This window comes from Merops nubicus, unplaced genomic scaffold, assembly GCF_000691845.1.
Source record: "Merops nubicus isolate BGI_N331 unplaced genomic scaffold, ASM69184v1 scaffold32156, whole genome shotgun sequence".
In the NCBI taxonomy this organism is placed as follows: Eukaryota; Metazoa; Chordata; class Aves; order Coraciiformes; family Meropidae; genus Merops; species Merops nubicus.
Genome location: NW_008613442.1, coordinates 12,181 through 29,286, shown reverse-complemented (window position 1 = coordinate 29,286; position 17,106 = coordinate 12,181). Strand labels below are relative to the sequence as shown.

Here is a 17,106-nt window from a genome sequence, read left to right as displayed (position 1 = left end):
ATAAAATAAGAATGCATAGGATATTAGGGCAAAAACCTGGATATTACTTCATGATTGTTACATAATTTCTCGTTATGTATGAGCTCGTGACCTGTTGCAGCCTTATAAAAAACCAAGCCAACCACTCAATTCTTTCCGTGCAATCTTCCTCAGTTACCCACGGAGAACCCGACGTGCCCCATAAGAGCACTGCCACACTGCAAGCCAACCCGATGGCGTCCTCTACTGCCGTGCCTGTAGGATTTCACTATGAAACAAAATATGTAGTTCTCAGCTACCTGGGACTTTTAGCACAAGAGAAGCCGCAGGAGCATCCTCCTCCTTCAACTCAAGGTAATATTTGCATATTCAGCTGTACCCATTTACATACGCAACTGTATTTGCAATTAGTGCAATTAGTTCTTGAGCTGTTTGTGTGTGGATGTGGAACGTTGGCACGATGTTTGGTGTAATTCATCTCTTACTTTGTTTAGAATAATGGGAAGAGATGCTGATGGAAACAAAGCTGTTTGTCATTAAATTACTGTTTGAATTTGAGCTATGCCAGGGCCAACCATCGTTGTTTCTGAAGCAAATAAGCAGTTTTAGTAGCTGTCTTGAGGTTAGGAGGGATGATTATAGATTAACTTTGTTGAGTCATCTTGAAAATTTGAGCCCATGCTTGCTTGCTTTGGGAGGCAAGTGGAGGTAAGCAGGGGTGAGTTGATGCTCACCAGCATAAACTCCTGAGCGATGACTTGAGCCATCTCATGTGCAAAATAGTTTTGCCCTATTATGTCAGTGCTTCTGTTGCTGTCAGTCAGTGGTAGTGCAGGGATTTGAGGCTTAACCTGGCCTGTGCCGCATCTGTTTGTTTATTTTCAAGAAGTCAGGGGCTGCATGGTGTCCAATACTGGAGTCAGAAGTTTCTTCCAGAACAGGTTTATGCATATAGGAGTTTAAATAAATAAATAGGAGGCAGAATGAAAAAAAAGTTTGATAGATTGTGTTTTACATAAACCTAAGTAGTAAAACTTCATTGATTTAGTGGTGGCAAGCACTTCAACAATGTTGTTTGTCAGGGTTGTTTTGGTGACATGTTAAGGATGTTTCAGTAACTACTAGTTCCTGTGATTCAGAACTTACTCTGATGAAAGGCATATTAAAAGAAACAACCAAAGACAGTTGTCAGAGTCTTTATTTTACAAGTACTTAAGAACGCATACTCTTTTACTGAATTTACCTGTCATGAAGTGAGAATCTCCTGAAAAGAAAAGATGGCATCAAATTTACGACAGAAATTATTTGAACCGGTTTAGCATTAAAGCATATAGCATGTGCCAGTTCTATTTTATATAGTTTATAAAATTATCAATCTTAGTGTATTTAGGGTATGTCTGTTACTTCCACTTTGACTGCATCTATAGTCTGTGAAAGGAGAAGCACCTTAGTGCCAACATGCTGTTTCATAAAACCCTTGGTTGGAAAATATGCTTAAATGTGCTTATTTTAGCTATAATGTCTCATTTGTAATACCCCATCTGAGGTAACTGAGCTATAACTGGAAATGTATTGAGTACATATAAAGCTGCAATGTGGAAGAGTCTGCTTTGTTCTGTAAATGAAAGATTCAGAAAGGAAATTGGTACTCCTAAAGCTTTTTTTTTTTTTTTTAATAATTTGTCTGTAGTTACCTTTGAAATATTTGCAAATTGAAGGGCAATCTTTCAACTGATTATTACTGACATTTCCAAGAAATATTTGAATTAAAGAGCAGTATTAAAAATATATAAAAAGGAAGCTACAAAAGCTTAAATAAAATTTTTGTAGTCAGTTAAGAGGATTTTTAAGCTCCTGAGTAAAGATAACTGTTGAGTCTACTTTTCAGATATTATATAGATTTGTTTGTGACACATCAGGCTGTAGTTAGATTTGCTCTTAAAATACTCTGAAGCCTTGATACTTTGCTAATCTGTTCTTTCATCCTTGTTGCTTTAAACCTTCCCTTCTAAACGGGAAATTCTCCCACCCTTGCTCCCAAAACCAGATGGTGACCATAACTTGTCCTCTCCTGGTGATCTTTCACTGTAATTAAATGCCTCTTTCAGTGTTTTTATGGTTTTCTGATCTAAGCCTCTGGAAAAAAACAATTTTCCCTTACTTTTTAATCTGCCATGTTGTTTCGCAGTCTGATTTGTGATGCCTTGGGTGGACTTCAGGCTGTTACTGAACTGAGTGCAAATACTTTATCCTTCTGCTTCAGGATTTGTTTTCTTTCATTACTCACTTTTCCTAGCACTTTTCTACTTTCTGTGCTTCCAGCAGCTTTCATTTGTCTGGCAGATACTTTTCAAAAATCCTTTCTCATACTTCTTCTCTTGTTGCTTGTGACTGAACATTTGTTTCAGCTGCAATCCAGGGGTACCTGAGATAACAGCCATGTGTTTATTTTGAAGAACTGTGTGCATCTTCTTTGAATATTACATAGTTTATCTGTAAGGTGTGTATCTCCTTGTTGTCTGACACGTGGCTGATGTCTGCTCATGCAGAGCTGTGCAGAGCTCTCTGCTCTGTGCTCTTCCCGAGGGAGGCGCTGAGAGGAGCAGCAGCCCATAATGGATGTTACCTGCCCTGCCTCATGTGCTGCTGGAAGGTGGCTGGGTGTTACAGTAACAGCGTGCTCTGAGAAATCTGGTCAGAGCAAACGAGGTGTGAAAGCCAGGAAATGGAAAGGCGTGGTTGTGGTGTACAGTCCCATCATGTTTCTGAAAACAATGAGTGGATTTTGGTAACAAAGACACAGAAGGGATAATAATGTTACAGTGTTACGTCATGCTTTTCAGTGTGTTTCTTCAAGCACTGTTGTCAGCTGTTGATATGTTGTCTTGAATTATCCCAGGCTCCTTTCATTCACGACTTTTGTGGTACTTCCAAATGCTAGGTAGTAGTCTTTCCACTGTCTGTGGCTGGATGCTGCTGATTTGTGATCTGAGAGGATTCTGATACAAACCACCTGTCACTAAATCTTATTTTGCTTTAATTTGGTTGTTGTGCTGACAGACATTTCATGGGAAACAACTGAAGCAGTGATGTTTGGCTATTGCTTGTTTCTATTTTAGTGCAGAACACTTATCTGTTTTATGTGTTTCATTCATATGAGGTATTGACTGTGTTCTATGGTATATGCCCTTCATATGTTTTTTTCTTAGATCCAAGTAAGTCCTTACTCTGTCTAATTGCTGCTTCATGTTACAGTATGGGAGGAGTATCTAGAAAGGCTAGTTTTAGGTTGCCTTCATAATGTTAACATCTTTTGCCTCCATCAGAGAGTGAGGGACTCCTCTAGAGGGCAGTTCAGAGCAGAATCCTTATTACAGCCACCTTATACCACCCGCTGGAGGATCTTCTCTTTCCATTGCATGTGTATGGAACGTGGGTAAGTAAGGCACCCTAGGTTTAGTTAGTTTTTCTGTACCTCCTGGGAGTCTCCCTCTACAGCAGTCTCCCAACGTTCCAGTTAAACGAGAGGATTTATCTGATTGATAAAAAAAAAACAGCCAAAAAAGCCATCTTTTCTAACAGGAATGGTGGTGCTGTTTGATCTCTGCTAGAATCGATAGGAGAAATTGAATGCTTTTGTCCATTCCTCTCACTTTTATGGTGTAGTCATCTTCCACTAACCTCTGCTTTCCTGCATTTTGTACTAGAGAGTTCTTTTTCTGAGGTGTGGCTTTTTGTTCCAAAAACTCAGATAAGAGTAAATCTTTGAGATATTTGTTAGATTTCAATTTTAAAACCCATTTTTTGCAGACGTAATATGCTTGATGAGACCAATGATTTTCAGAAGGGTTTTATTTAGTGAAAGTTCAGACAAATTACATAGAAAATTACCTCACTGTATTTCATTTTGGGTCTCCTGTTTGGTCTTGATCTTGTTGCAAGAAAGTTGGCTTCAATTACAAAAGCTAAAACCACTTTTGGCTTCAAGTAAAGAAGGCTAATCTAAGTCAACATCTGACTACTACTGAGAAATTTGTATTTGGAAAGCTTCAAGGACTGAAGAGAGAATGGTCTGCAGTATTCCAGGCTGGTGAAGAAAACACAGTTTTATTGGACAAGCCAGTCTTTTAACATTACAGCTCTATATTATTCTGTGGTGGATTTCAGTGTCTCCAAGGGAGAATTCAGCAAACCTGACTGGGCAATAGTCTGAGAGATCATTCCCATTACAGTTTTGCCAGAATAGATTCCACCTAACAGTCACTTCAGTTTACTTAAAGCAAAGTCTGTTAGCAGTAAACTTTGTTACTTTTTGGTAGGCTTTCAGGTAAGAGAATAATACAAATTTCTTGGAAAAATCTGATAAAACACACGATAAGATACCGTCTGCATAAGTTCATGTGGTTTGAGGCAACAGATGAGTTGTTAGAAGCACAAAGCAGGAGAAGACTGCAAAGCTCCATGTTGCGGATAAAGGTCTGGTGACAGAACAGACGCTGAGGCGGGGTGAAGGTCTGGTGCAGCTCTGATGGCACCCAGGAGGAACGGGGAGCAGTCGAAGGCTGGGTGGCCTTGCTCTTCTGCTTTCCCCACTCTCCTGCTCATTGCAGCAGTTATCTGCTTCTCCCAGAAGTTACCAAGAAAGCTAAAAATGTTTTGTGCCACTGCTAAAGGCTGACCACAAGGAAAAAAAATGGCTTGACCACAGCCCAACCCACGCACTTGCACAATAGTAGATAAAGTGGACCTAACTTGGGGATGAGAATTCGACACCAAATCGTAGGGGCAGATTGACAGGTTTGTCCTGCCCACATTCCCAGAAAGGACCCCTTTTGTTCGGATTTGTGACCTCAGCTACACCGAGTACTTTCCTGGGAAATCAAGCTTGTGCTTGCAACTGAATTTTAGATCTATACAGCTCACCTGCAGCTCAGTGCGTTTATCGCCGGCAGTCCTAAAGAATAAGATTCTCTGTGTGTTGCATGTGACTAAACCGTGCTGGTTGTGCACCCGACGGCTGCTGTTGAGTGTGACCAGAGCTACAGCAACAGGCTGGTTGTGCATCTGGTGTCGGACCTGTGGTCGCAGCAACAACTGGAATAACTATCAGGAGCTGAGTCCAGCCACCCCTAGCCCCTCTGATCTCTGAGGACCAGCTAGAACACAAAGAGATCAGTCTCTTACAGAATTTATCCATCACTACATGCAACACGAGTACAATTGTTGAAAATGTATGGAAGCTCTCAGTTACCTGTTCATTAGATTGTGGAGAAATGCTTTAGCATTTTTTTTCAGAAGTCTTTTAGTATCTGTAACTACTGGTTCATACACAGAAAATAAATACCAAGTATTGGAACACTGTGCTTCATTTTCCTCTCTGAAGTTCATGCTCATTACAGAAACTTCCAGACTGCTGCAGTTGTTTTCTCTGTGTGTGAAGTGAGTCAAAGTACATTGTTTTTCTGATTCAATATGTAAGTATTATAAATGTTTCTTTGTGTTTCATCGAGGAGTAACTTGTTGTTTATTTATATTTTTTAATCTACTTTCCCATGGTTTGATCCCATCCCGTAAGACTGTGGCTTTTATGAAGATTGTGAAGGAAAGTAGTTTTTCTGTGTTCTTATTGACAGAATGAGAAATCTTAAAATACTCCCTTAACTCACATAGCATTTGAAAGATTTATAATCACTGCATGGTGGCATAGATTTCTCAAGAGGTGAACAAGGTTTTCACAGTTTTACAGTTTCCCTGAGGTGCACGCTATTCACAGTACTTTAATACAATTATTGTGCACCATGTCCTTTTCACCATTTATTATCTATTTTGGAATTACTGCGTGAAGTGTTGCATATGGTCAGCACTTAAGGCATTTTAGTGGTTTTCTGCACGCATTTCTTGCAACTGAGCAGTGTTGAGCTTGGTTACTGGGAGAAATGTTGTGTGTGTTTGTTTTGTTTTGTTTTTTAATTTGTTCACTAGCTTCAACTAGAAGTGAATTCTGTTATACCTCAGGAAATACGTGTACAGATAGGTGGAGATGGTCAGATTTCATGCATTATGGGTGAGCTTAAGGCTCCTCAGTGGTCATCCCAAGTCTGACAGTAGTCCCTCTTTTAAATGGTTTTGACCATCATCGGTTGGACACCTGCCATTGAAACTTTGATTTCCAGTCATCAGGTGACACTTGGATGGGCTGTTGCAGAGTATCTTGGTTTTCTTTGTACTCCATCCCTGTGTGTGTACTTACCCTTTACAGTACCTACCATTGGTCTGTAAACTTTCCTCTTAGGGCAAAACATGCCTACTTTGGCTGAAAAGTCACAGGCTGAAAAGGTACATGTCTGGAATGTGTACCAATCCAGTTTGTGGGAATGAGGGAACTATTTCCTGAACTGTGACAAGGAAAGGGAGGGTTTAGGGGTGTGTGGCAGTTTGTGTTCTGGAGTTTGCTGGAGTAATGGATGTGCTTTTCGTTAAAGGAAATATATGAAATCTCTTTATGAACGTATTTATCTATTTTTGTCACTTCTCAGTGCTTAAAGGAATTTTAGATGCTAACTTATTGTTTTAAAAAGTCTGAGATGTTACAGAAATACTAGAGCCATGCTGAAAGCAAATTTTAAAATCAATGTTGTCTATACAGAAGCTAATATAGAGACCTAGGAGAGTTTGAAAACAGAGATGCTGGTAAATTAAAATTGCATGCATGAAAGGGAAAAAAAATCAGGAGCAATCTGTGACGTCGGCATCTTTCTTTTTCATTCTTCCTGGATTCACTGAAACTAAAAAGGCATAACACCTTTTCAGTCTCTCCTTATAGTTGCTGTTGTCTCTTGCTACCTGTAGTTTGGCAAAATCACTGCAGAATGAGGTGTGCAGGTTCTCTAGTTCTGATGAATGACTTCCCAACTCTCCTTCTGGGATAAAACCTGGTGAATGGGTTAGTCCTGTGTTGTCACGGAACTTCTGGAATGCCCTTACTGTTGGAGTTTTACTGAAGTACTACATTAATTTCTGCCTGACTGTCAGTGGTGTGGTGTTTGTTGCATTTTTAGAATACAAAGAATTTTAGATTATTAAAACAAATGGCTAGAGGTCCTGAAGATGCTGTGATGTATGTAGTAGCTTGAGTGTGCCTTGTTTCCTACTGCTCCCAAGTGATTAATGGGCTCAATGTTCTTTCTGTTCCCAGCCCTCTAAACCAGAATTCCTCTATTTCACAGGTTACCTCCAAATACTTGAAAAAACAAAATCTTAACAAGAATGCAGTTGTGCAAAAGGGAACATTTATTCCCTAAATGGAAAGTAGAATGCACTAGCTTCTTGGTGTAAGACTGTAACAGAGTTTCATTGCATTTTGGGGCTAGGCAGAGGCCTTTCAGTCAGTTTACTAAACGCCCGTAAATAGGCAAACCAGTGTTTTTTTTCATCATAGGAAAGCTTTCAATGTTTATGGATTTTCCAAGTGTCATTTCTGCTGTGACCATTTGCATTATGAAAATAACAATGAAAATATACTCGGAGCTGTTTTTTACTGTTTTGTTCTGCCTGTTTGCAAACTGACCTGGAAATTGTCTAAAGCAGAAGAAGATACTGCCTGCTTAGGACCTTTGCTGTTGGAATACACTGTTCTCAACCCTGGGTGCAGTTTTTGTTGGTAGCAGTCAACATACAGGAGATGCAGGAAGCTGAAGTCCATTGATAATTAGGGGAATAAACAGTGCAAAGTCACAGGTCCGGGAGGGGTAGGTTTTTGATGTTTTGGCATGACTGAACAGTCAGGTGCTGTTGGAATCAGCAGCTGCTGCAAAGTTGTGCGTGTTACGAGATGGAAACCATTGACTGCAGCACTGATTGCTGCCAGCGTACAAAAGAGCTGTTTAGATAATGGAATTTCTCTGTCTTCCACTTTCCGGGTGGCTTATTATCAAGTATGACAGCTTGTCATGTGCAATCATCGTCACATCAGTCCTGTGAGAACGAGTGCTCCCCTGAAAACCCTCATCCCTTCCATGTACAGGGTGAAGCACAGGGTAGAACTGGAGTTCCTACTTGAGTGCACTTGTTGCGCCTGACTGTGGAGCTGTGGCTTGGTCCTTCAGAGAGGTGACCTTACAGGGACTGACAAGGCATTAGTGAGTGTCTGTTCATTAACCAGAAGGAGGGACAGTTTGCTCCTCTCTGGAATTTACTTTTCAGAGTGGCAAAGAGACACTTTGAGAAGGGATTTAATAAGCTAAATAAAGTTATTCCAAACGTAGTGATGAGGATGATTAACGGTTGGACTTAGTGATCTTAAAGGCCTTTTCCAACCTAAATGATTCTGTGATTCTATGATCTAACTGCATATTAGTAAAATGGAATTAAACTGACTATCTGTTGTTCCTTTAAACTGTTCACATAAATGTAAACATTTTACACTGACTTGTACCTTGGTTTAGAAAGATTTTGTCTTGCAGGTATCTATTGAGCACTGAGATTTTAGGCATTAGCACACATTCAGTGGGTCAGTTCTTGTATTTTTAACTTATTTCTCAAATGTGGGAGACCGTGCAAGCTTATTGTCCTGTGGGTTTTTTTTGTTTTTTAAATGCAGAGAATGCACAGTGTGCTTTACTAGACATCTTTGTGTTAACTAGTATCATTGCCTCAGTGTTTTTCACACCCTCTGATATCAGCACTTGTGATATTATGTGTCCATTGTAGAGGCAAGGGGAAGGCAAGATACAACACACTGACTTCAAGTAGATTTAAGTAAAGATGAACTGAAAAAAATAGGCAGTCTTTCATAAGACCACTAAATTATGATCTTGTGTCTTCAAAGCAGTAATGAAGAAGACATGCCAGAAAGCTATGCTGGGTGTTGCAGGACTTACCTGCATGTGCAATACAAATGATGAGGAGGAAACGAAGTCAGATACCAATAAATCTTTTCCCTTTTTATCTTCTTCAACTGAGTGAAGAACGTCTGTAGAGTGAACAATGTCTAGATGCCCAAGTAGAGCTGTTGGTTGTTGGTGGGCACAGAAAAGGTGAGATGTGTCAGAGACTTGTCAGTGTTTGGGTGCATGAGTAAGAAACACTGAACGTGGGCAACATTTTCAGGAGATCGGCCAGAAGGTGGTGTTTAAATCATGGGTACAAGAGAACGTGAAATCCACAAAAAGAATGCTGAGGAATTTTCAGAAGTAAGAGAGCTAAGGAAATGTGTTTTGGGTAACCCAGTCCTGATACTGTTGAAAGTAGCAGAGTGCAGGACTAAAGAGAACTGATAATTGACCCAAAACTTAAGGAAGGAGGTGGCTGGATGGGGGATTACTTAGCAAAGGGAAGTTTTGTTGTCAATTTTATTTCAAGAGTAAATTGATAAAAAAAATCACTTCTATATTCATGTGGATATAACAGAGATCCATTTTATCTCTAAATAGGACATTTTAAGGAATTGAAGGAAGAAGAAAATTTCAGTAGTGGGTTGTTGATTCAGCAGTGTTTGGTGAGAATAAGACAGCAGTTAATGGAAGAGTTTTTGTAGTGTGCTTGAATAATGGTATATGAAGACATGCTTGAAAGCTGATGGAAGGAATACAGATGAGCAAACCCAAAGAAGAGACAGTTAAATAGCATGAGTTTTGAGCTGGAACTCTGTCCCAGACATCTAGTTTTTCCTTAGTACCCATGCCATAAAACAGTTACTTGAGTAGTAACCTTGCTGTACAGCCTACTTTTAGAAAGGTTGACATGTAGCAGGTCCAGAGAAGGGCAACAAAGCTGTTGAAAGGTCTAGAGCATGAGTGTTAGGAGGAGTGGCTGAGGGAGGAGGGTTGTTTAGCCTGAAGAAAAGGAAGCTCAGGGGAGACCTTATCGCTGTCTACAACTACCTGAAAGAAGATTGTACAGAAGTGGGTGCTGGTCTCTTCTCCCAGGTAACAAGTGATACGACAAGAGGAAGTGGCCTCAAGTTGCACCACGGCGTGTCTGTGTTGGATATTAGGAAAAATTTCTTCATTGACAGGATTATCAAGCACTGGAACAGGCTACTGAGGGAAGTGGTTGAGTGATCATCCCTAGATGTGTTTAAAAGTCGTTTAGATATGATGCTTAGGGACGTGACAGCAGTAAACTTAGTAGAGTTAGGTTAATGATTGGACTTAATGATCTTAAACTTGTCTTTTCCAACCTAAATGATTCTGTGGTTTGGTGGGCAGTTCCCTAAAGATTCAAATGTTTTAAATACCTTGACTTCTTTGGAAACAGCTTCGTGTCTCTGTTTTGCTACAGCATAATAATTAAGATGATTGAGAGTCTGTGTAACCCTGAATGATATGGCTGAAACTACTTGTTGCCAGGTACCTAGAGTCAGCACATGGAATGTGTACTCGTGATCCCAGACTACCAGCATGTGCACTTCTGGGGATGTGCAGCCATTTCAGATTCCTGAATGCCTTGATTAGGAAGTGAGAACTGACAGTTCACTGACAGTAGGGGTCCTTTGCCTCTATTGTTACTTACGAACCCCATCCTAAATTATTTCATTGTGGCCTGTAGACTCCTCATGAAGAGCGAAATTATGCGGTTAAGATTTGGGGACTCTCCATTGATGTCATTACATAGTTGCTCTCAGTATTTTTGTAGATTTTGCAGGCGTCAATGTCAATTTTATATTTTGCTACTAAAAAAACAAGTGTGCACCCTCTGCTTTGTTTTGGTGTATTTTGATAATGAGTGTATTACTTCTAATGACTTCTTTTTCCACGTGCCTTGGTTTAGTTTTGGTCTTAAATTTAGGATAAATTTGGTTTTAAAGCTGTAATATATTCTATTTGTGGCTCTAATTTTAAAAAATATGTTCATATTTAAAGCACCGGTTCTGTCTTGAAAGACCTGGAAGTTTGTGCTTCTGAGTTCGTAAACTAAAACTTTTGTAATAACTGGCTTTAAGGGATCATACTTGTTATGTTTGTCTAAAATATAACTTTCACCTTCAATTCCTTTATAGTTAATATTCCAATATCGTGTTCAATTATCTACCTTACTTGAAATACCACATTTGAATAATTCCTGTTGGTTTTTTTTAGGGACTCAGCAACAGCCTATGGAACAACATGCTGTGGAAAAAGAAGCTTTGGAGAAGATTAAAATAGAAATTGAAGAGGAACTAAAACATCTTGATGAAGAAATCTTGGAAGGTGGTCTTCAGATTTTCTTGTTTCAATCGATAATCTCTGTGCCTTGTAAGGGTGGTTAATTTGTAACAGGTACTGTAGTTAGAGATTTTTGTACACAATGAATCTCTTCCCCCTCCTCCCCCCACAAGATTTCTACACTGTCACGTGAAATAAAATAGTTAAAGGTTACCATGTGGAGTAGTGGAGTCTAGCCAAAGCAAACACTTGAATGACACTTAATAGGCTACTATAAATAATGAAATGTAAGCAGCCCTTAAGCTGCTCGAGTTGATGACAGAAGTGAAATCGTTCCTCAGCAGCTAACATTCAGAGGAGTGTGGACTTAAACCATCAGATTAATCACTTCCACGAGATTTATTTTTTCCAGTGTGCTTTGACCTGTAGATTTTGTAGGACTAGGGATGATTTGGAAACAGTCTTTGCTTTGCATGTGTGTTGCAAATTGGAGATCTGAAGTATAGAAAGGCTCTGGGTCTATTTATGTTCATCCATACAGACCTTTCCTAGATGTTTGAGAAGGAGAAGGTTATGTGAAGGAAGCATTATTTTAGAAAATGATACTCTAGTGTGCTACAGATATATCCATGTGTGGGCAAATTTTACCATGGAAGAGAGGGTCTCTTGCTGCTCCATCAGGGTTGACATCATCTTAAAATTAGGAATGCTTGCATGTTCAGCTAACTTGCTGGTTAGGGTGCAGTTGTGAAATAAGAGCTGGAAGGGAAATGTAGCTCAAAGTCACCTATGACTTTTAAGTACAAGTTCCAGAATATATTTGGATTATACTTGTTTTGCTACTATTTTTTGATAGCATACTTCGACAATAGAGTTGTGATTTCTTCGTTCCTCGTGTAAACTGTGTTAACTGATGGAATAAGAAATCTGAGACTGTTGACATTATTACATGTATCTATTTTATTTTGTGTGTTTTTTTTCTCAGCATTTACCACTACAGGATTTGACTGCCACACTTCCCCAGTGTTCAGCCCTGCCAATCCAGAGAGCTCAATAGAAGACTGCTTGGCTCATTTGGGGGAGAAAGTGTCCCAGGAATTGAAAGAACATCTGCACAAAGCACTGCAGAGCTTGCTTAGCAAGTGAGTTTCCATTTGCTTTTTCAATGGGAAGATGTTTCCTTATGCAATGTGACTGCTGCTGAAATGCTAAAGATGGGGCTACATTTTGTATTGCATATCTTTGTTTTTCAATGTTCCTTTCTCTGGCTCTGTTTTCGTGTTGTAATGTGTGGATACCTCTTTGTGGTATTTGCTCTTCGCAGTTCTAAAGTTCTAAAGTTTTTCCAAGCTTTTATCATTGAACTTCTGAGACTAATTCAAGTAGTTTGAGTTGCTGGTGAAACTAGCGGCTGGCAGCTGCCAACTGCCACTGCCAATTTAATGAATGCTGGGCTGGAGCCAGATTAACTTCTTTTACCTTAGAGTTAAGAGTGGGGCTAAAGGTTTGTTTGTAGTTTAGCGCAAGATGAGCGTTTCCGTGGAAAGATGGTAGTGAGATGCCTTGTGGCCACCACTCAGTTATGCAGCTGAAAGCAGACGTGGGCCCCTGGGCTAACTTTGGTGCCTTCGGAGCTGTCCTGCCAGTTCAAGCTTATTGCTTAAATTGCGCGTCGTACTCGGCACAACAGTGTCTTGATGAACATCTTTTGAAAATTGGTAAAACTGTTGTGGTTACTTGCTTTTCTATTATAAATTACCAGCCTGATTTTAATAGATCCACATGAACTACTTCTGGCTGTTCTGAGTGACCTCCAGAATGTACTTGTAGAGAGCTGGAAGGTGCTGCTTTAGGGACAGTTACATAAATGGAGATGTGAAGGCAACGTTAGCAAATAGCTATCTGACCCTATGTTTTCAGGATTGGTTCAAATTATATGGCTCAAAAGAACTGGAGAATCTCTAGTCCCACTCTTTCAGAGTTTGTGTAGCTGTTCATGAACTATTGGAACAGCAGGGTACTGGAAGCCTAGATATCAGCACCTAGTGTAGACTTTCAAAGCATGGAGCCTAAGCCTTCCATAGATGCACTGGAGAGGCATCTCATGGCCTCATGAAGGTAATACCCTTTATGGCAGACTTCTAGTAGGTTACGTATTTGGAAGTCATTCCATCTGCACGTCAGGAAACACCCTTTTACTGTGAGGGCAACTGAGCACTGGTGCAGGTTGCTTGAAGGTGTTGTAGAGTCTATGTCCTCTATGTCTGTGGAGATATTCAGAAGCCATCTGGGTCTGATCCTGAGTAGCCTGCTGCAGGACACCTTGATTGTGCAGGGAGGTTGTTATCCCAAATCTAGGTTCTTTACCTGGTGTGCAAAAACCAAACGACACACAGAGTCAAGATACTTTGTTTTATTTCTGTTCTGCCCAGAAAGGGGTGCTAGGTCATAATTCTCAAAGTTAGTGCACCTTGTGAGAAATAAGCTGGGTTTTATATACAAAATAACAAAAAAGGAGGAACTACAGTAAAGTAAATGATCGGTTAGTCATTTGTCACTCCTGACTTTACATATGTAAGCAGAAATTTACCATTCTCTTATCCTGACAATAAGCTCAGCCAAGTTCTGGTGGTCACCTGCTGCAGGCACAACCTACACAAGCCCACTTGGTTGTGACTGTTAACCCTTTTCTTTTGGCAGCAAGGTTGGACAGGATGTTCTCCAGCAGTGCCTTTCATCCTAAACCATTCTGTGATTCCTTAAACTAGCTCCCTGGTCAACAACTAAGGGTTGACTTTTTATGACAAATTTAATTTAAAACTGACTGTTCAAAGTCAGGTGGGATGGGGCTTTGGGCAGCCTGATGAAGTGAAAGATGTTCCTGCCCAGGATCTTTAAAGGTCCCATTGGGTGGTTTCATCCTATGATTCTATGACTCTGACTTGGATTTCACAGTAAATGTGCCATGTAACATCTGATCAGATAGATGAAGAAAGTGTCTCTTTTTCCATGAGTCATCCAGGGGAAAAGTGCACACTATCAATTCACCATTTAACTTTCAGAAACTAATATACACGCTGTCTGCTTCTATATGCAGTTTCTGTAGGGTAAAAAATATGTTCAGTACTGTGTAAACTAACAATGTTTTACCCACAGAAAAGCCTATGTGGGGTACGGGCTTCTCCTTAAGTGGCTAAAGATACACTATTGTGTTCCTACAGAAGCTGCAGAAGCTTATCTGCCTTTACAAGCCAGGCACCTGTCCCATGTGGCCTTTAAAATCTTGTATGTAGCATCTTCTGAAGAGCTGAGGTTTGAATAAGTACCTCACTACAAACTAAAAAAAAGCAGTCTGGCAGGAAGTTGGAAAATTAGCAATTAGCCTTGCAACCCATCCTTTTTGTATGTCTACAATGGTAAATTGAAACAACAGCATTTTAAGTTCCAAATGTCTTAAATGTTGTAGATAACTGGCTGGCTGGCTGACATTGAGGGGTCATAACTGGTATACTCTAGGCTGATTCTTTTTGGAAAGTTTCTGAGATGAGGTATTTGAAAATTAAATGGTTCTATCTTGTTAGTAGCCTGATGTTCTAAGTTTCTTGTGTATGCTATGGGAAAATATTTGCATTTTAAGTATTTTTAAAATTTACACGTGTATGTACATACGTATAAAGTCTGAAATGCCTGTGCAAACGTGTTGACCTGCATGCCTTTGTATAAGGCAAACCAGAGCTACTGCTTAATCTCTTGATAATATCCTTCCTGCAGCTGTTGTTGTTCTTCTCATCCCATTCATGGATTCATTTGGATTTGCATGGAATCCATGATTCATTTGGATTTGCATTTTAAAAGAACTAATGTAGCAAGGAAGTTAAGAGAATGCACTTAAAATGAGAAACTCAAATTGTTTACCTCAGTGTGCTTTGATTCTGTTCTTTTGCCCATGTTTGCTGCAGCAGTGCTATTTGATGAGATACTTCCTTATTGTGCTTCTCTTTTCCCATCTCCTTATACGCATGTGAACAAGTATGTTATGGTACAGTGGACTGTGACAGGTTCTTGGAGATGAACAAGCAGTCTTCTGTCCAATAACTGTCTTCAGTTTTGTCATGATCTGGCTCAGGAAAACTGCTTTTGAAGCAGTGCATCTTCTCCTGTCACCATACATAAAGTCTTTATTGATATTGACTTATCTAATGTCCATTAAGTTGTAGAGTATAAATTATGAAACTCACTGAACTGATGATGGAGAAGGTGATGCCTTTCCAGACCCTGTCTGCTGCTGGTCTGTTTATCTCCTAAAACACAAGACTTGTTAGCCCTTGAAATTTATTTGCTGTAATATATGTGAAAATATTTTGTTCTCTGGAAACTGAGAATTTTATTTTATTCTTATTCTTTTGTTTCCTTTTATAACTTTCAGTGTTGGTTTAACTTCTGCAGGCCGGTGACATATCAAGAATATCGAGAGCGCACACAAGAGGCAGCTGCTCATGCCAATGGGTGGAACAAGGTACCAAACACGTGACTTTCACTTTGGTCTTTCTTGTGTTTTTACTAGGTAAAGTTATGCTTCACAGAAGACCAAGAATAAAAAGAACTCACTTATTTTTAGTATGAAGTAACTTTCACTCCCAGAATGGTAGATGTGGACACAATGTGTAGTTTTTAGATAATTTAGTGAAAAGTTATCTAATGGTAGTATTAGGTCAGTCCTCCTTTATTACAGCAAAATGAAAAGTTAGAGTTGTTGCTTCCATAATTAAAAAGAAAAAAATCATTAAACATTTTGAAATTCCAAAGAGAGATTTATTTCTTTAGCAATTTTGTAATGAAATCTACGACTGATGTTTTCATAATACTGTTTCTTTGCTCCCATTCCAGGCTGAAAATATATGTTAAAAAAAAAAAAGTGCTAAATATGGTGAAAATAAAAATTGATATTGATAAAAATTATCTTCACAATATTTAAATTGTTCAGAAAAAATAAGAGTGGTATGGCTACCTGATTTCTGGAGTACTTATCTCAAATGGTATGAAACTTCTTTTTAAAACAATATGCAAACCTGTAAATGAACTGAAGCTTCTTTTTAAAAAAAAAACGCAAATCTGTAAATGATCTATCTTATAATAATTTGAATGTAGAATGAGTAGAATTACTGTTCCCAGATTCATCTTTCATTAATCATTCCAATTCACCATCTTAATCATTCTCCAATATGTTCAGTGGGCATCAGAAAAAGAATGAAATAACTACTCTCAAACTTAACCACAAAAGGAGTGTTAAAATTTAGGCTTAAGTTTAAATTAGAACAAGAAATATTTTTCCCCCTTTTTTTTTTTTGCCCAAAATACTTTTCCTTAACTAGATTTCCCTACTTAATTCAGAAATGGATCATCTCATCAAGGGTGTGGGCACTTTTAAGCAGTTAATTAAACATTGCTTGACAAGTTTCTGCCCATGGCTCAAACAAGTATAACTGATGTGTGTGTGCTTTCATATTATCATCTTGTGATTCACAGCATTTTAGTTTGAACAACCATGAAATCTGATTTTCAAGAAGGTGGCTTAGGCTAGCACGTTTGTCTTTTCAGTTGGTGAAAACTAAAAACAAGCATAAAACCAGTCCCTGTGGCTCAGCTGGCGAGGGGGATGGAGTTTGTCAGTTGCCCACTACATCTCCGTATGCTTTTGGTACACACCTCTTGGAGTTACAGCCCTGTGTAGTTGGATCAGCCACATTCTGGGGGTTTATGATTCAGCCTTCATTGCTGTTCCATCTGTGCAGCCCCAGTGGCTTAGTGGCTTTTGGTCCCCATCAGCTTGTAACTGAGAGTGTCATCCAGAGCTTGTCTTTGTCATCGTCTTTGCCTACCCATAATATTTGGTGCTGCAAAACTGATAGTCCACAAGCAAACCAGAATGGAAATTTTGTGGAATAATAGAGCATCTGTTTGGATTGGTTTTGTGGTATCTTGG

At 39.3% G+C, this 17,106-nt stretch overlaps 1 protein-coding gene across 1 annotated transcript in view; it reads left to right on the top strand.

Moving 5' to 3' along the window:
- Positions 1-212: 212 nt before the first annotated feature.
- LOC103774498 (bcl-2-like protein 13) overlaps positions 213-17,106 on the top strand; it is a gene marked incomplete at its 3' end in the record, with an annotated part of 21,180 nt that continues 4,286 nt past the window's right edge. The window contains exons 1-4 of the mRNA XM_008941909.1: positions 213-333; positions 11,058-11,168; positions 12,109-12,265; positions 15,570-15,639. Of these exons, the coding sequence (XP_008940157.1) occupies positions 213-333; positions 11,058-11,168; positions 12,109-12,265; positions 15,570-15,639 (459 nt within the window). The remainder of the gene's footprint in view (positions 334-11,057; positions 11,169-12,108; positions 12,266-15,569; positions 15,640-17,106) is intronic.